General features: G+C 41.5%; 4 protein-coding genes across 4 annotated transcripts; 1 reads left to right on the forward strand and 3 right to left on the reverse strand.

The window, feature by feature from the left end:
- Nucleotides 1-689: 689 nt before the first annotated feature.
- On the forward strand, nucleotides 690-4017 carry AK88_01277 (AGC/AGC-SAR/CILIATE-E2B protein kinase; the record flags this gene model as incomplete). Its single annotated transcript, XM_012478913.1, has 5 exons — nucleotides 690-811; nucleotides 865-934; nucleotides 1081-1255; nucleotides 1417-1847; nucleotides 2146-4017. The coding sequence occupies 5 exons, from the start codon at nucleotides 690-692 to the stop codon at nucleotides 4015-4017; spliced, it is 2670 nt and encodes an 889-aa protein (XP_012334336.1).
- A 571-nt stretch (nucleotides 4018-4588) lies between these two features.
- Nucleotides 4589-5887, reverse strand: AK88_01278 (uncharacterized protein; the record flags this gene model as incomplete). The annotated part of the gene is made up of 1 exon (XM_012478914.1): nucleotides 4589-5887. The coding sequence occupies one exon, from the start codon at nucleotides 5885-5887 to the stop codon at nucleotides 4589-4591; it is 1299 nt and encodes a 432-aa protein (XP_012334337.1).
- A 551-nt stretch (nucleotides 5888-6438) lies between these two features.
- Nucleotides 6439-9279, reverse strand: AK88_01279 (uncharacterized protein; the record flags this gene model as incomplete). Its single annotated transcript, XM_012478915.1, has 1 exon — nucleotides 6439-9279. One exon carries the CDS (start codon nucleotides 9277-9279, stop codon nucleotides 6439-6441), a length of 2841 nt encoding a protein of 946 aa, XP_012334338.1.
- Nucleotides 9280-10882: 1603 nt separating this feature from the next.
- On the reverse strand, nucleotides 10883-13600 carry AK88_01280 (uncharacterized protein; the record flags this gene model as incomplete). The annotated part of the gene is made up of 1 exon (XM_012478916.1): nucleotides 10883-13600. One exon carries the CDS (start codon nucleotides 13598-13600, stop codon nucleotides 10883-10885), a length of 2718 nt encoding a protein of 905 aa, XP_012334339.1.
- Nucleotides 13601-14196: the final 596 nt, after the last annotated feature.

The raw sequence follows: 14196 nt of genomic DNA on the forward strand, positions 1-14196 counted from the left end.
AAATTTTTTTTTTTTTTTTTTTTTTTTTTTTTTTTCGTTTCCGAATTGCCTATCATTTGAGTTATGCAAAAATGTGTACCTCACTCAATTCGTTTGACCTTCATCGTCCATATTTTTAAATTTGTCAAAAGATCATTTCTCATGAATACGTTTTTTTTTACACATTTTGAACAATCCGTAAACGGAAAGTAACGCGGGAAATTAAAGGAATAAGAAGAAAAAATGGATGCAGATGACGATGTTCCAAAAAAGGGGTAAGTATGCAAAAAGGCAGTTCATGGTACACATGCGTGCGTGTCTATGCGAGGACGCATTCTGTGCTACATCGCAGAAGAAACAAACCGGTTTGTTTTTTCTATTGCGTTCATTTGTGTGAAAAAAGTTGGTATGCACACTTGCCAGTTTTTTTACACATTGCTTATTTTGCGCGTGCGCTCCGAGCGCAATTAGTACACTAGGGGTGAAAAATGCATGTTCCAGTGATCATCCAATGGAGTTGGAGAGAACAGGGTTGAAGAGAAAAAAATCCTACCAGACAAACGCGCTTAGATACGCACGCACAAAATAAGCAATGTGCACAGCCCCAGTTGTGCAACCTTTGTTGGGAGTAATATTCAGCAGTTTGTTTAACACACCTCGTCTCTGTTGCCTTTTTCTCTATCCTATTCTACTTATTTATGTGCTCAAAAATGATGCAGTGGTTCCTCACCCATCAGTGCTATCACATCAGCTTTGTCACCAACGCACAGCGCGATTTAGTTTTTCTCAGAATAGATTCACCCTGCAATGTTAGGGTGTGCTTCCCTTCGACGTGAGCAGAGAATACATGCGTGTACGCCTTACACTTTGTCACCCTCATTTCAGCAATGAACGGAATAAGAAGAAAGCCATATTTTCAAATGACGAGTTCTCGGGGGAAGACACTTTGATGGAGGTACGGTACCAGTGAACGGAGTCCGTTCATGACATAATTGTGTGAATTCTCGCAGCTTGATCGTTTCACAATTTTTTTTTTTCTTTTCTTTTTTTGAGCCAAAATATTTTCCTCCTTTTTTTTTTTTGTGCTGACCCACCTACCAGGAACACCTCCAACTGAGGGAAAAACTCTCAGAAGACATTGAGATGATAAAGTCCTCCCTCAAGAACAACCTTGTTTGTAGTACGTTGAACGACAATGAAATATTGACTCTGTCTAATTACATGCAGTTTTTTGTTTTCAAGGCTGGAGACCTGGTGATAAAGCAGGGGGAGAAAGGTACCGTCACAAGTGCATTGTGTGAATGCGTTTAAATGTATACCTTTGTTTTCCCTTCCATTTTTGTGCATGCTTTTCTTTTCTTCTGCTTAAACGTTCGACGCGACCTGCTTGATACCTCTCTCCACCCACACGTATACACCCCTTTTTTTCGCGCGAAGGATCCTACTTCTTCATTATAAACAGCGGCAAGTTCGATGTATATGTAAATGATAAGAAGGTGAAGAGCATGGGGAAGGGGAGTTCCTTCGGGGAAGCAGCCCTAATCCACAACACGCAGAGGAGCGCAACGATCATGGCTGAGACAGACGGGACACTGTGGGGTGTGCAAAGAAGTACATTCAGAGCAACACTAAAGCAATTGTCTAATCGAAATTTTAACGAAAACAGGAGCTTCATTGACTCTGTTTCTGTATTCGATATGCTAACCGAAGCGCAGAAGAATATGATCACCAATGCATGCGTTATTCAGACTTTCAAACCTGGAGAGACAATTGTGAAGCAGGGCGATTATGGTGATGTGTTATATATATTGAAGGAAGGTAAAGCCACAGTGTTTATTAACGATAAAGAAATAAGAGTACTTAACAAAGTAATATAACTGCGTGAGTTCCTGTCAAAGAGGGGGGGGGAGCGCGCCCACGCGCGCAATCGGGTGGTGCATACCTGCATGTGGACTGATGCGGGCGTGCGGTTAACGCTGGGGGGGGAGGGTCGTTCCCTCGGTCTCCACAACATTTAGTTTACATGGTTGCTCGCCTGGTCTATTTTTGTTTAGGGGTTTGATTCGACGATACGTATCGATGAACAGTTCCCCAAATGCCGAGTGCAAATTTGACTTTTTTTCCCCCCCTTTTTTTGTGGCCAATGTTTATTGGCAACCTCCTCAGGGGTCCTACTTCGGAGAACGAGCTTTGCTGTATGACGAACCGAGAAGTGCCACCATCATAGCGAAAGAACCCACGGCATGCGCATCTATATGCAGAAAGCTCTTAAACATAGTACTGGGTAATTTGCAAGTGGTTCTATTTCGTAACATCATGACGGAGGCGTTGCAACAGAGCGAAATATTTAAACAGTTCAGTGCAGAGCAGCTAAACGATTTAGCAGACACAGCAATTGTTAGAGATTACCCAGCGAATTATCACATTCTTCACAAGGATAAGGTGAAGTCGGTTAAGTACATCATCGTGTTGGAAGGCAAAGTAGAGCTATTTTTAGATGATGAATCTATAGGGATACTAACGAGGGGCAAATCCTTCGGAGATGAATACGTTTTGAATCAGAAGCAGAAATTTCGACACACCATAAAATCGTTGGACATTTGCAAAATTGCTCTTATCACAGAATCATGTTTGGCAGACTGTTTAGGAGATAACAACATAGATGCATCAATAGACCATAATAATAAAAAAAGCATTATTAAGAAGATGTATATTTTTCGGTACCTAAGTGAGAAGCAATGTAATTTACTTATTGAAGCATTTAGGACCACGAGATATGAAGAGGGGGATTATATTATTCAAGAAGGAGAAGTGGGTTCAAGGTTCTACATTATAAAGAATGGAGAAGTGGAAGTAACCAAAAATGGAAAAAGATTACGAACTTTAGGTAAAAATGATTACTTTGGAGAAAGGGCCCTTTTATATGATGAACCCAGAACTGCATCTATTATAAGTAAGGCAACCAATGTGGAGTGCTGGTTTGTGGATAAGAGTGTCTTTTTGCAAATAATTCAGGGGCCCATGTTAACTCACTTGGAGGAACGAATCAAGATGCAGGACACCAAGGTGGAGATGGACGAATTGGAAACTGAAAGAATTATAGGTAGAGGTACATTTGGAACCGTTAAGTTAGTGCACCACAAACCGACACAAATTAGATATGCTCTAAAGTGCGTTAGCAAAAGAAGTATCATTAATCTAAATCAACAAAACAATATCAAATTGGAAAGAGAAATCACTGCAGAAAATGACCACCCATTTATAATTAGACTTGTGAGGACATTTAAAGATTCAAAGTGTTTTTATTTTTTAACTGAGTTAGTCACTGGAGGGGAGCTATATGATGCTATTCGAAAATTAGGGTTACTCTCCAAACCTCAGGCACAGTTTTACTTGGGGTCCATAATACTAGCAATAGAATATTTACACGAGAGAAATATTGTGTATCGAGATTTGAAGCCAGAAAATATCCTCCTTGATAAACAGGGGTATGTAAAACTTATTGATTTTGGTTGTGCGAAGAAAATTCAGGGAAGGGCTTACACACTTGTTGGAACTCCTCATTACATGGCGCCAGAAGTTATTTTAGGGAAAGGATATGGGTGTACTGTGGATATATGGGCACTTGGAGTTTGTTTGTATGAATTTATTTGTGGCCCCCTTCCATTTGGTAATGACCAAGAGGATCAGCTGGAAATATTCAGGGACATCCTAACAGGGCACTTAACCTTCCCCGATTATGTATCTGATCAGGATAGCATAAATTTGATGAAGCGACTTTTGTGTCGGCTGCCTCAAGGACGAATTGGATGTTCTATAAATGGGTTTAAGGATATCAAGGAGCATGCCTTTTTTACTAACTTCAATTGGGATAAGTTGGCGGGGCGATTGCTCGAGCCCCCACTTGTGTCCAAGGGAGAGACATACGCGGAGGACATCGACATTAAGCAGATCGAGGAGGAGGAGAATGAGGACGATGATACGCTGACCGCGGGGGAGCCCCTCGATGGGGATGACAGCTGGGATGTGGACTTTTGAGCAGCTGCCCTGGTAACGGCGTGTAAGGGTGTGCAAAGCTGTGTTGGGGTGGTAGCGGTAGCGGAGGTTTTATAACCCCCCCTAAACCGGGAAGCCTGAGCAGCAGTTGTCTTCCATCCGATGGTGTGTGTCAAAATGGTGAGAAGACTTTTATAAACGGTTTGGAGGCGCTCTCTTTTTTTCCCTTTTTTGGACGCACCCGTGCGCGCGTATGTATGTATGTATTTGTGCATAAAAAGCAATCCCACATTTATGCAGCCCCTTTGCGTCTGGTCCCGTCCCGTCTCGTCTTTTTTTTTTTTTTTTTTTTTTTTTGTACTCATAACGAAGGGTATGCAACTTGGACCTTCAAACACATTCGGCATTTTTGTATTTTTATATTTATTTTTTTGTGCAGCGAGGTTGGCTGGGTGGCAAATTAGGGGGAAAAAAAAAAAAAAAAACGAAAAAAAAGGGTTACAATGGGGCGGGTAGGCAAATGCATGTTGGTCGGTTGTCCGCTCCCCTCATTGTTTGGCTCGCAAAATTGTCGCTTCAGCGAGAGATCACTACGGCGTGTAACCGGTCCACTTTAGAGGAGACCACGGAATGGTGCGGGGGCTGAGCACGCGTCTACGGCTGGTGGCTCCGCTGAATTGAAGTCAAAGTAGGTGACAAAGTCTTCGCTAGAGTGGGGCACTGTGTCCAGACAAATGCGCCCAAACAAACCCAAGCGGAACATGTCCACAAAATAGCGGCAGCCGCCATTCATATCGAGGTACTTATAATTTCTACACAGATTCAATTTCGTCGCTATTACATTTGAAACAAAGCGAATGTCATTGGTTGGTTCCTCCAAGCCAATCATTTTAACATAATTGAATTGCATCCTCTTATTTAGAATATACAAAATGTAGTCTCCTACATACATATGGTCGTACTTGTACTCGAGGGCATTTCCTATGGCACATAACTTGAGGCTAATTTCTTTGTCTTCCATTTTGGGTAAATAAATTCCAGGCGTGTCTATACAGTAGAGCAGGGGGTTGTTTGAAACCTTATACGTGTCAACCATCTGAGTAGTCCCTGCAATGACATTCGTCTTGGCCCTTTTCCTATTCACCTCGAAAGCTATTTTATTATTCTTGTGTCCATATTTGGCTAAGTTATGTGTCACATCTTTAAACGAGTTGATGATGCTCGATTTTCCCACGTTGGGTAATCCCACTAGTAAGGCAAACAATCCGAGGCTCCTAAATTGGGGCTTCATTTCTCTACACAGGTCTCTAATTTTCGAAATACTTTTATTAAATTTGGCTGATGTTAATATGCACATGTGTTTCGTTTTTTCTTCAATTATATTTTTTGCACTTAGGGCAACTTTGGGGGGTATTAAATCTGCCTTGTTAAGTATAATGATTCGTTTTTTATTTTTGTTTTTTTTTTCTATGCTCTCCATGATGAAGTCGTTTGTGCTGGTAAAGGGAAGCCGGGCATCCCTAACCTCAATGATCAAATCGCATATGTCTATTTTTTTTTTTATGTTTAGAGATGACTTGTGCATGTAGTTTGGGAAGCACGTTATGTTTGCATCGAATATGAATTCCTCCCTACATGCGAAATTGGGAAATTTGCGGCTCACCCTTTTTTCTCCTCCCTCCACGGGGGAAACACTACTACCACTACTGATGCTACTACTGCCATTACCACCGGGGGGATTGCCGCGGTTGATCACCCCGCTGGGGTGGAGGCCCATTGGTTTGTTCTTGTCCCCATTCTTTGCACGCTCTAAGCTGCTTCTTAGAAACACATCATCCAGCGTCGGCCCCAGTTCCTTTTTCCACACACTGATGGATGAGCTGCCCTTATCATTTCCGCCTCCCTTCCCCATATGCGTAAACTATTCCAGGGGAGGCATAACAATAATCCTGAAGTTATCCCTGAGTGGGGAGAGTTGCCACTTCTCCTTATGTGGCCTTTCTTAAAAAAACGACTATCATATATTCTGCCCACGGGGAGCTATCTCCCTTTTTTTTTATTTTTTTATCTTTCCTCTATGCCCCTGTTCAAACTTCTCTTCACAAGCGTCTGTTCCCCCCCGTTTGCACATCCATTTTAATCTCCAGGGAGAAGTACACGTAATAACGTTCGTTGTGTAGGGAGGGAAACCCGGGGTGGGTTGTTATTTTCACGTTTGCTAAATATAGAAAAAAGGTTCGCTTTACAAAAAAAAAAAAAAAAAAAAAAAAGGCTACACATGAGCAAAATAAACGCAAAGAAAAACAATAACACGCGTAACAAACACGATGCACAAATTTGAACTCGATAGAGTTTTGCCAAAGTGTGCTTTTTCGAAGAAGAGTAATTTGACGAGCATACCGTTATGGCGCGAACGGCCGGTAAAGGGTACGGGGAAAACTCAACGGCGCACCTACACACCTGTTATACACAAATCATATTTTTTTCTATTTTGTGAACGCGTTGGTGATGAAACGGTGTGGTCACTCCGGACCAGGTTTTCCCATCAACCTCCCTCTGCTTCTGCCCTTTTCCGCATATTTTCTCTCCTTGAAATTTGTCCATTCGTTCACGAATACAAGAACACACATAAGTGACGTAGTGCATGAGGTGACGCACATTTTGTATGTTGATTGGATCATGCTGCAGATCCTGGTCGCTACACAGGGGTACTGCATTGGGGGTAATTGCCCCGAGCATAGGTTTCCCACCTGAGTTGTTGATTTTGCTAAGCCCAGGAGGCGCAGTGATGAGGTGGCCAAGAGGTATGCCGTCCTCACTATTGCTGCAGAGTTGAAAGGCGCGCTCCACAGAGTCCACGTACGCGTCCATGTGACTCACGATGTTACGCCCGTACACCAGCGCAAGCTCGAACTGTTTGCGGCGGAGGGGACGGCGTTCCTCTTCATCATCATAGCGATCTCCATCACAATCATCTTTGACTCCCTCTTCTTCCATCCCCCCCCGGGTACTCACAATTACAAAATGCAAATGTGTACAAATGTGCTGTATGAGGTCGAGCACGGCCGCCGCGCCTCCACACCTAAGGTGCCCATAACCCGATAAGTGCTCCCTGTGGAAGGAGTAAAGGAGCAAGTTTAGCAAAAATTTCTGGCAAATGTTTAAGAGGATAGTACAAGTGCTGATGTCCCCCATGTCCTGTTCCCTCTTTAGGTAATACCTTTCCTTGAGGTAGCTGAAAATTTTCTCCATTTTTTGTTCATACTGTGACCTAACTGCAGGTATCCATTTTGCATTCTCACCGTTGGCGATACGCGCGTCGTGCAACCACTTTTCCCTGCTTACATGGATGGAGTACTGTGGGGACATGCACATGCCGCTATGCACAAAGCGCTTATAGAGTGAATGGTACACCTGGGCCAAATTAAACGTTAAGTACTTTTCCTCCACTAAGTGAGAAAAACAGACCTCTAAAAAAGCAATTTGCTTGGGCGAAATTATTGGACATGTGTTATACATGAGGGTAATTAGGTTGTTCATTTTTATGTAGTATATTTTTTTTTCTAAAATGAGAATAATTTTTTCATTCACTTGATTCATGAGGGAAATATTCCCCCCGTGCGGATCTCCATCGTACAGGACTGCCCCCTCATGATAATCTTCCGCTTCACATATTTGCTCAAATGAGTGAAAAGGATTGGTGTCCACTTCTTGTCCCCTTTTTGTGTGCCCATTTTGGGTGTAATTCGTTTGGGCCTCTCCCTCTGGGGTTGTTATGCGGCTTAAACAATGCTCCTCCTGTATAGCCTTTCCCTTGCGCCCCCACATGGTCTTCCTTAACTCCTTCTTCAATAATCTGTTTATGTAGACGTACAAGTAGAACACATGCTTGAGGTTCATATTGTGCAAATCGGCTTCAAGTAAAATGTGCATGAGGGTGGAAAAGTCTTCATCCTGTTCCGCTGCCTGATGCAACTCCTCCCCCTTCGCTAGCTTCCCTTGTAGCTTCCTTCTCATCCCCTCCTTTTTAACAAAGCTGCCCAACACGTGGTTCAGCTCCGCCTGTTCATATAATTCCACGTGCTCAATTATACGCTCAAATAAAAATCTCTGCATGTCCCTGTCGCCTGTCTTTAGAATAAACTTAAAGCAGGAGGGGGGTACTTTCCCATAGTTGACCACTTGCCTGTTCAGCACGTTTTTCAAAATGGTCCTGTCCAAATGGGTCAGGTGCTTCTTCCGCTTGAACAGGACTTGGCACAGCTCGCTGGGGCAGAGAAATTGGTGGGACGTTGGTGCGGCGGCCGTTGTTACAGCTGCTTCATCCCTCCGCTGCACAAACCCCGCTGGTGTGTACGCCGCTTCGCTCCCCTCCTGTACGTGCTTGTCCACCATCTTCAACAAATTATAAAAATAACCCTGTAGATAATTTTCTACCCGTAGGAACCTCTTTGACAATGAATGAAAACTGCTCATACAACTGAGGAGGTGAAATTTATTTATGGAAGTCAGTGTCTTCAGCTGGGGTTGAAAAAAATGGCACATCTGTATAATGAGCTCCTTATCCACCATATTGACTTTGTATAAGAGGTAGGCCCAAGAAAGGACGTTATCGGCTCTGGTACGTCCATTCGCTGGACAACCCCGAGGCATACCCCTCAATGTCCTTTTGAGTAGAACCAGCACTGTGCTGGTCATCCCAAATTTTCTTTTCTCCTCTACCTTCACGTTACTTTCTATTAGCAGCTTAAATATAATCATTGTGTGTTTGAGCCATATGTATTGCAGGTGGTCCAAATTGACAATCGTATTCATTCGGCTGTTTGAATTGTCTGTAAGGTATTTACTCGGCTGTTCTTTTTTTCTTAAATCTGATTTGTCCTTATGTTGTGTTAGCTGAAGCATGGAACGGTCTCCACCCTTGTCCACACTTCTCCCATTCGCACACTCACCTGTATCATTTACTCTTTGTGTTTTCCCTTCCTCCATTTTTTCTCCATTGTGTAGTTTTTCTTCCTGGTACACGATGGGGTGACATTTTTTTTTCTCTCTATGAAATGCCCGGACATATTCCTTTAGCAAATCCACTGCTATCTTATTGTAGCATCTCCATTTTGAAGTGGCCTTGGCATTTGAGTCATCTGGGGTGTGGATACGATCTGAAGAATGATGTTCACCCCTGTTTCTGCCATACACTATGCGATTTAAAAGGTCGTTTACCCTAGTATGTATTTCTTTCTCAACGTTGATGTGCGCCCACTTCTTGGCACATGAGCGCTCGTTGAGAATTTTTCCAATCACCATGGCGGCTTTATTTTGTAGTCTTCCAGCCTGATGAACACGACTTACAACCCTGCGCGATTTTAACTTCCGGTGGGGTAAGGTTAACATAACGTGTTACGAATATTTTCCATTTTTTTTTTTTTTTTTTTTTTTTTTTTCACCACCTTGTGAGGGGCCTACCTAAAAATGCGCACAGCAATGTGGAAGAATGCACTATGATATGGGGTTCATTTTTTTTTTTTTTTTTCCTGCTAACCCCTTGAATGTTGTTAAAAATAGGTCAACCCTAGGAACATCATTTTGGGGAACACCTTGTCCCTTTTCCAATTGGACCCCTTGGGACGTACTCACAAGAGAACAACGTCGACAGGCAACTGCTACTCTATATAAACACATTGGGGTGCGGTGTGTTACAATTTACAATACCCATCAGTTGTGCATATTGAGGAGAAGCGGGTTTTTTTTTTTTTACTCTCTACCCCAAATTAGTTTTCATGCTCCCATAGGGAACACTTAAAACCCGCGGGTCGGAGAGTCGATGAATAAGGTCATCATCACCGTCCCATTCCATTTTTCGAACTGGTGTGTCTGTCTCGCACCTTGTAAAAACCATATGGCGAAAAATGTGCCAAAAAAGAAAGAAGCAAGTTGGATTAAAAACTTCAAATATTAAAATGTTAAAATGTTAAAATATCAAATTTAATTAAAAAAAATTAAAAAAAAAAAAAAAAATAATAATAATAAATAAATATTTTTTTATTTTTATAACTTCATTGCATTCTTTTACCCTTACATGAACAGCGCAATTATATAGAGAGGAATAAATATAAGGGCATTTTTTTCTATAAACTTTTTCCTTTTTTTTCAACATAAAATCAAATGGATACATAATCATATATATATATAAACATACACACGTGTACCAATATATATACAATTATATTTACGTACTAAATTGGAAAGCTGAAGCAAAAAAAAAAATATATATATATATATATAAAAATATAAAAAAAAATTGGAAAAATGGGGGGAAAAAAATACGTAAAATCACATATTATTAAAAGGAGGAGGAAAAAAAAAAAAAGAAGAAATATATATATACATAAGTCGTATAGACGCTGCAAACGATGTGGATGCAAGTCGTTCCGCAACTACACACTGGGCAGAAGTGAAAAATGAAAAATGAAAACTCAAATCTGTCAACAGGGGGGGGGGTGAAATAAAATAGAATAAAATAAAATCTTCGTCAAATTAATTGAAGGAAATTTATATCATAAGAGAAATGTTTAATTTGTACATGCGAATGTGGAAACGCAAAGAGGAGAGGGGAGAGAAGAAGAACAAAGAATTAGCTAGCTGGATAGTTGGCTAGTTATCCCAGCTAGCGCTTCAAGAGAGGGAAGTATTTGGCGGGTGTGCAAATCAACAGATAAAAAAAAGGCTCGTAAATATGATGGGGAGGAATGCGCCTTAGGGTTGTGTCATATCGTGTTGTTTCGCGCTGTATCGATCATTCCTTTATAAGACTTGCGAAGTTAGGCTTTGAACCGTGTGCACGCCACACAGCGCCTGGCACCGTCGTACCATCACACATACATGATATCATGGGTGCCACACCACCTGCTCAGTCATCGTCCTCGGGGTTGTCTTCCTCCTCCTCGTTCAGGATGTCCTCGTTGGGCTCTCCGTCCTCATTTTCATTGGATCCGACAACGTTCTGTCCATCGAAGGTGACATATCCCGCGGGGTTACTATTTCCGCTGGAGGAAGAGAATTGTCCTCCTCCGTTCATACCGGAATAATCACCACCCATGCCTGCACCAGAACCGCTGCTACTCAGGACGTCACCTCCATCGCCATTAAATTGTTTGACCATGTTGTCGAGTTGGTCCTTGGAAAACGTTTTAACTGTTCCATTGCTGCTGTTCATGAAGCCACTTTTTTTAAAATATTCTGAATAGTCCACTTCGTTATTATTATTATTTTGCGTTTCTTGTTTTTTCTGTAATTTCTTTTCCTGTGCTCTTCTTTTCTTTAATATTTTAAATGCTTCCCTTCTTCTGTACTCACTTAATTTTTTCATGTACTTATCGTAGTACTTGGATTTGTATGTGGCCCCGTGTATTGAGTTTCCTTTCCCCCTTGCACTTCCATTGGAGCTGTCATTGTCGTCGGTGATGCCATGGCTGCGTTTGAGGAAATCTATTAACTCTTTCTTCTTGTCATACACAGATGTGAACACATAATTTTCTCCAACCAGTTGAGGTGCATCATGGTAATAGTTGGAAGGAATACCTTCATAGGAGTTTTTAATTTGTTTGTATGCATCATAGAAACTATCATCCTCTTGTTCCTCCTCTTTCTTTTCTGCCTTTTTCTGCTTCAAGTAATCGATCGCTTTGGAGTCGTAACTCATATGGTAGGATCCATTTTTTCTTAAAAATGCATTAAGTTGTTCGTTGGATACACCAGAAGTTTCATTTAATGAAAGATCCTTCTCTTCATTTGCATAAGGAGACAATTCGTAAAACATATCATCTGGTTTAGCTAACTTTTGTAATTCTTCCTCGGTCAAATCTTCATATGTTAAAATACCTTCCGAGATGAGCTTTTTAATATCTTTAACGCTGAATTCGTTCATGCTCAATTCTGCGTCCTCATCAGAACTTGATCCCTTTCCATTTTGTTCATCCTCTGTATCATCATCCCCCGCATCATCATCATTGCCATCGTCTGTATTATTTTCATTATTCATGGAGACGTATTTTTTTATAATTTCTTCCATAACTTTCTGGTTTGGAGTGTTAGAATATTCCTTTAGTAGCTTTTGCAAGGTGTCCATGTTGACTGGAATTTGTCCTGGGTTTCTCTTCTTTGTCATTTTTTTTTTCTTTCCTCGCTTAGGTTTATTCGTCACTGGCTTTTTATTTCCTCCATTTGTTTTGTCTCCTCCATTGTCCTGTCCATACGTGGAGCCACTCATACCATTCTTCAAATTGTTCATGTCCAAAAAGGTATTATTATTATTCTGCCCCTTGGTGGTTGCCTTGTTGTTTGATTCCCCTTTACTACCTCCAGAGGATGTAATTAATTCTTCCTTATTGAATTCTACCTCATTCGTGTTTGCGCTGTCTTCACTACTACTATCACTTGGCGGAGCAGGGATGGACTCTGTATTCGATTCATTTGACTCTTCTGAATCATCTTTTGTAGATTCTGCATCAGACACATTACTGCTAACGTCTGTTCCGCTCACATCCACTGCATTATCTTTCTTAGCGGAGTCATTAGCACCATCATCTGTAACTCCATGTTCATCATTCAGACCATACAGTCGAAACATTCCTTCATCCTCACCATCACCATGGTCAAATGCATTTAATTTGTCAGCAAAATTCTTGTCGCTACTACTCGAGTTCGTTACGTAAGCCGTTCCTCCCTTAGTGTTACCTTGAGCATCTTGGTCATTTACACCTGGTGGGGTCATGAGACCACCTAATCCAAGATCCTTCATATTCATTTTCCCTCCACTCAGCTGGTTAAACATATCAGTCATTTGGCTAGGATCCATGTTCAACATATTTCCATCCTTTCCTCCCATCATGTTCTGCATCATCGCTGGGTTCATGGGTAGGTTTGCCATCAAATCCTTAACAGCATCTTTATTCTGCATAAGATTTTCATTTTCCATAGTTTTCTTCAGCTGCTCTACATCTATACCTGATTTCTTTAACACATTTTCTAATTTGTCTTTGAGTTCATTTATTTTGTTCAACTGTTCTGGGGACACAGGGTTGTTTGTTCCGTTGGCACCATTTTGTCCGTTCGTAAGTGCTGCTATCTGTGAATTAATTGCACTGATCATATCTTTAAATAAATTGTCTTGTCCATTGTTAGCACCATCACTTGGATTACCTCCCATGAGGGAATTATAAAAGTCATGAAACATTTCACTGTTCATAATATTGTCTACGTTTAATGCTTCTCCATTTCCGCCAAACATATCGTTCAATGGTTTCATCATTTCTTCTAAACTAGGGTTCATTCCTGGGGTCACTGGTCCTCCAGGTGTACCTGCGGGTGTGTGTCCCGCGGCACCAGACGTACCCGTGGCACCCTTCTTGCCATTCGCATTTCCATTTGGTGTACCGGGCGCCCCATTCGTTGCATGGTGTGAACCGCCTTTGCTGCTTCCGTTGTCCGCTGCGTTTGCCTTATCATTGTTGCTTGACTTATGACTGGTGGGCTTGATGTTCAAATTGCGGTTGATGTTTGCGCCAAACACGTAGGAGTAGTGCAGGGAGGTCGACAGGAAGATGAATCCTAAAGTGATAAGTCTCATGTTGGCTAGGTTGTGTGTTTACGTGTGTTTATGCTTGTGTGTGTGCGTGTGTGTGTATGTGGATGGTGGTGGTGTCGAGTCGCGGTTGGCCAAAGTACGCAATACAACGCGGATTCTTCTCTCGTGGGCGTTTTTTACGCGGCGGATGGGGCGTGTTACACACTCGATGCATGCACTTGCAACATACAATCACATGTGGCAAGTGTCCCTTCAAAGTGGCACGCGGCGACAAACAAGTAGTATACAACCCTGCGCACTGTACACTCTATAGAGGCGCATAAAAAAGTGTGCTACATAAATGTATTCTACATATGGGTACAATACATATATATGTATAGGAAGGGAGCAGAGACCAAAATGACGAGCCAAATGTTCTGTGCTCGCAAAGCCACTTCTTGGTTGTGTGTTTCGTTTAAAAAGTAAACGTAAATTCAACAACTCACCCCTGTTCATAAAACTTAATGTAGAACGTTTATAAAAAAAAAAAAAAAAAGCACTAATCACATAAAATCTAAGAAAAATTAAATCGAAAATGAATAGGGATTAAAATAAATATGAACAAAACAGGCAAAATTCAAAAAAAAAAAAAAAAAAAA

The sequence above is a fragment of the Plasmodium fragile genome (assembly GCF_000956335.1).
Source record: "Plasmodium fragile strain nilgiri unplaced genomic scaffold supercont1.11, whole genome shotgun sequence".
Lineage (NCBI taxonomy): Eukaryota > Apicomplexa > Aconoidasida > Haemosporida > Plasmodiidae > Plasmodium > Plasmodium fragile.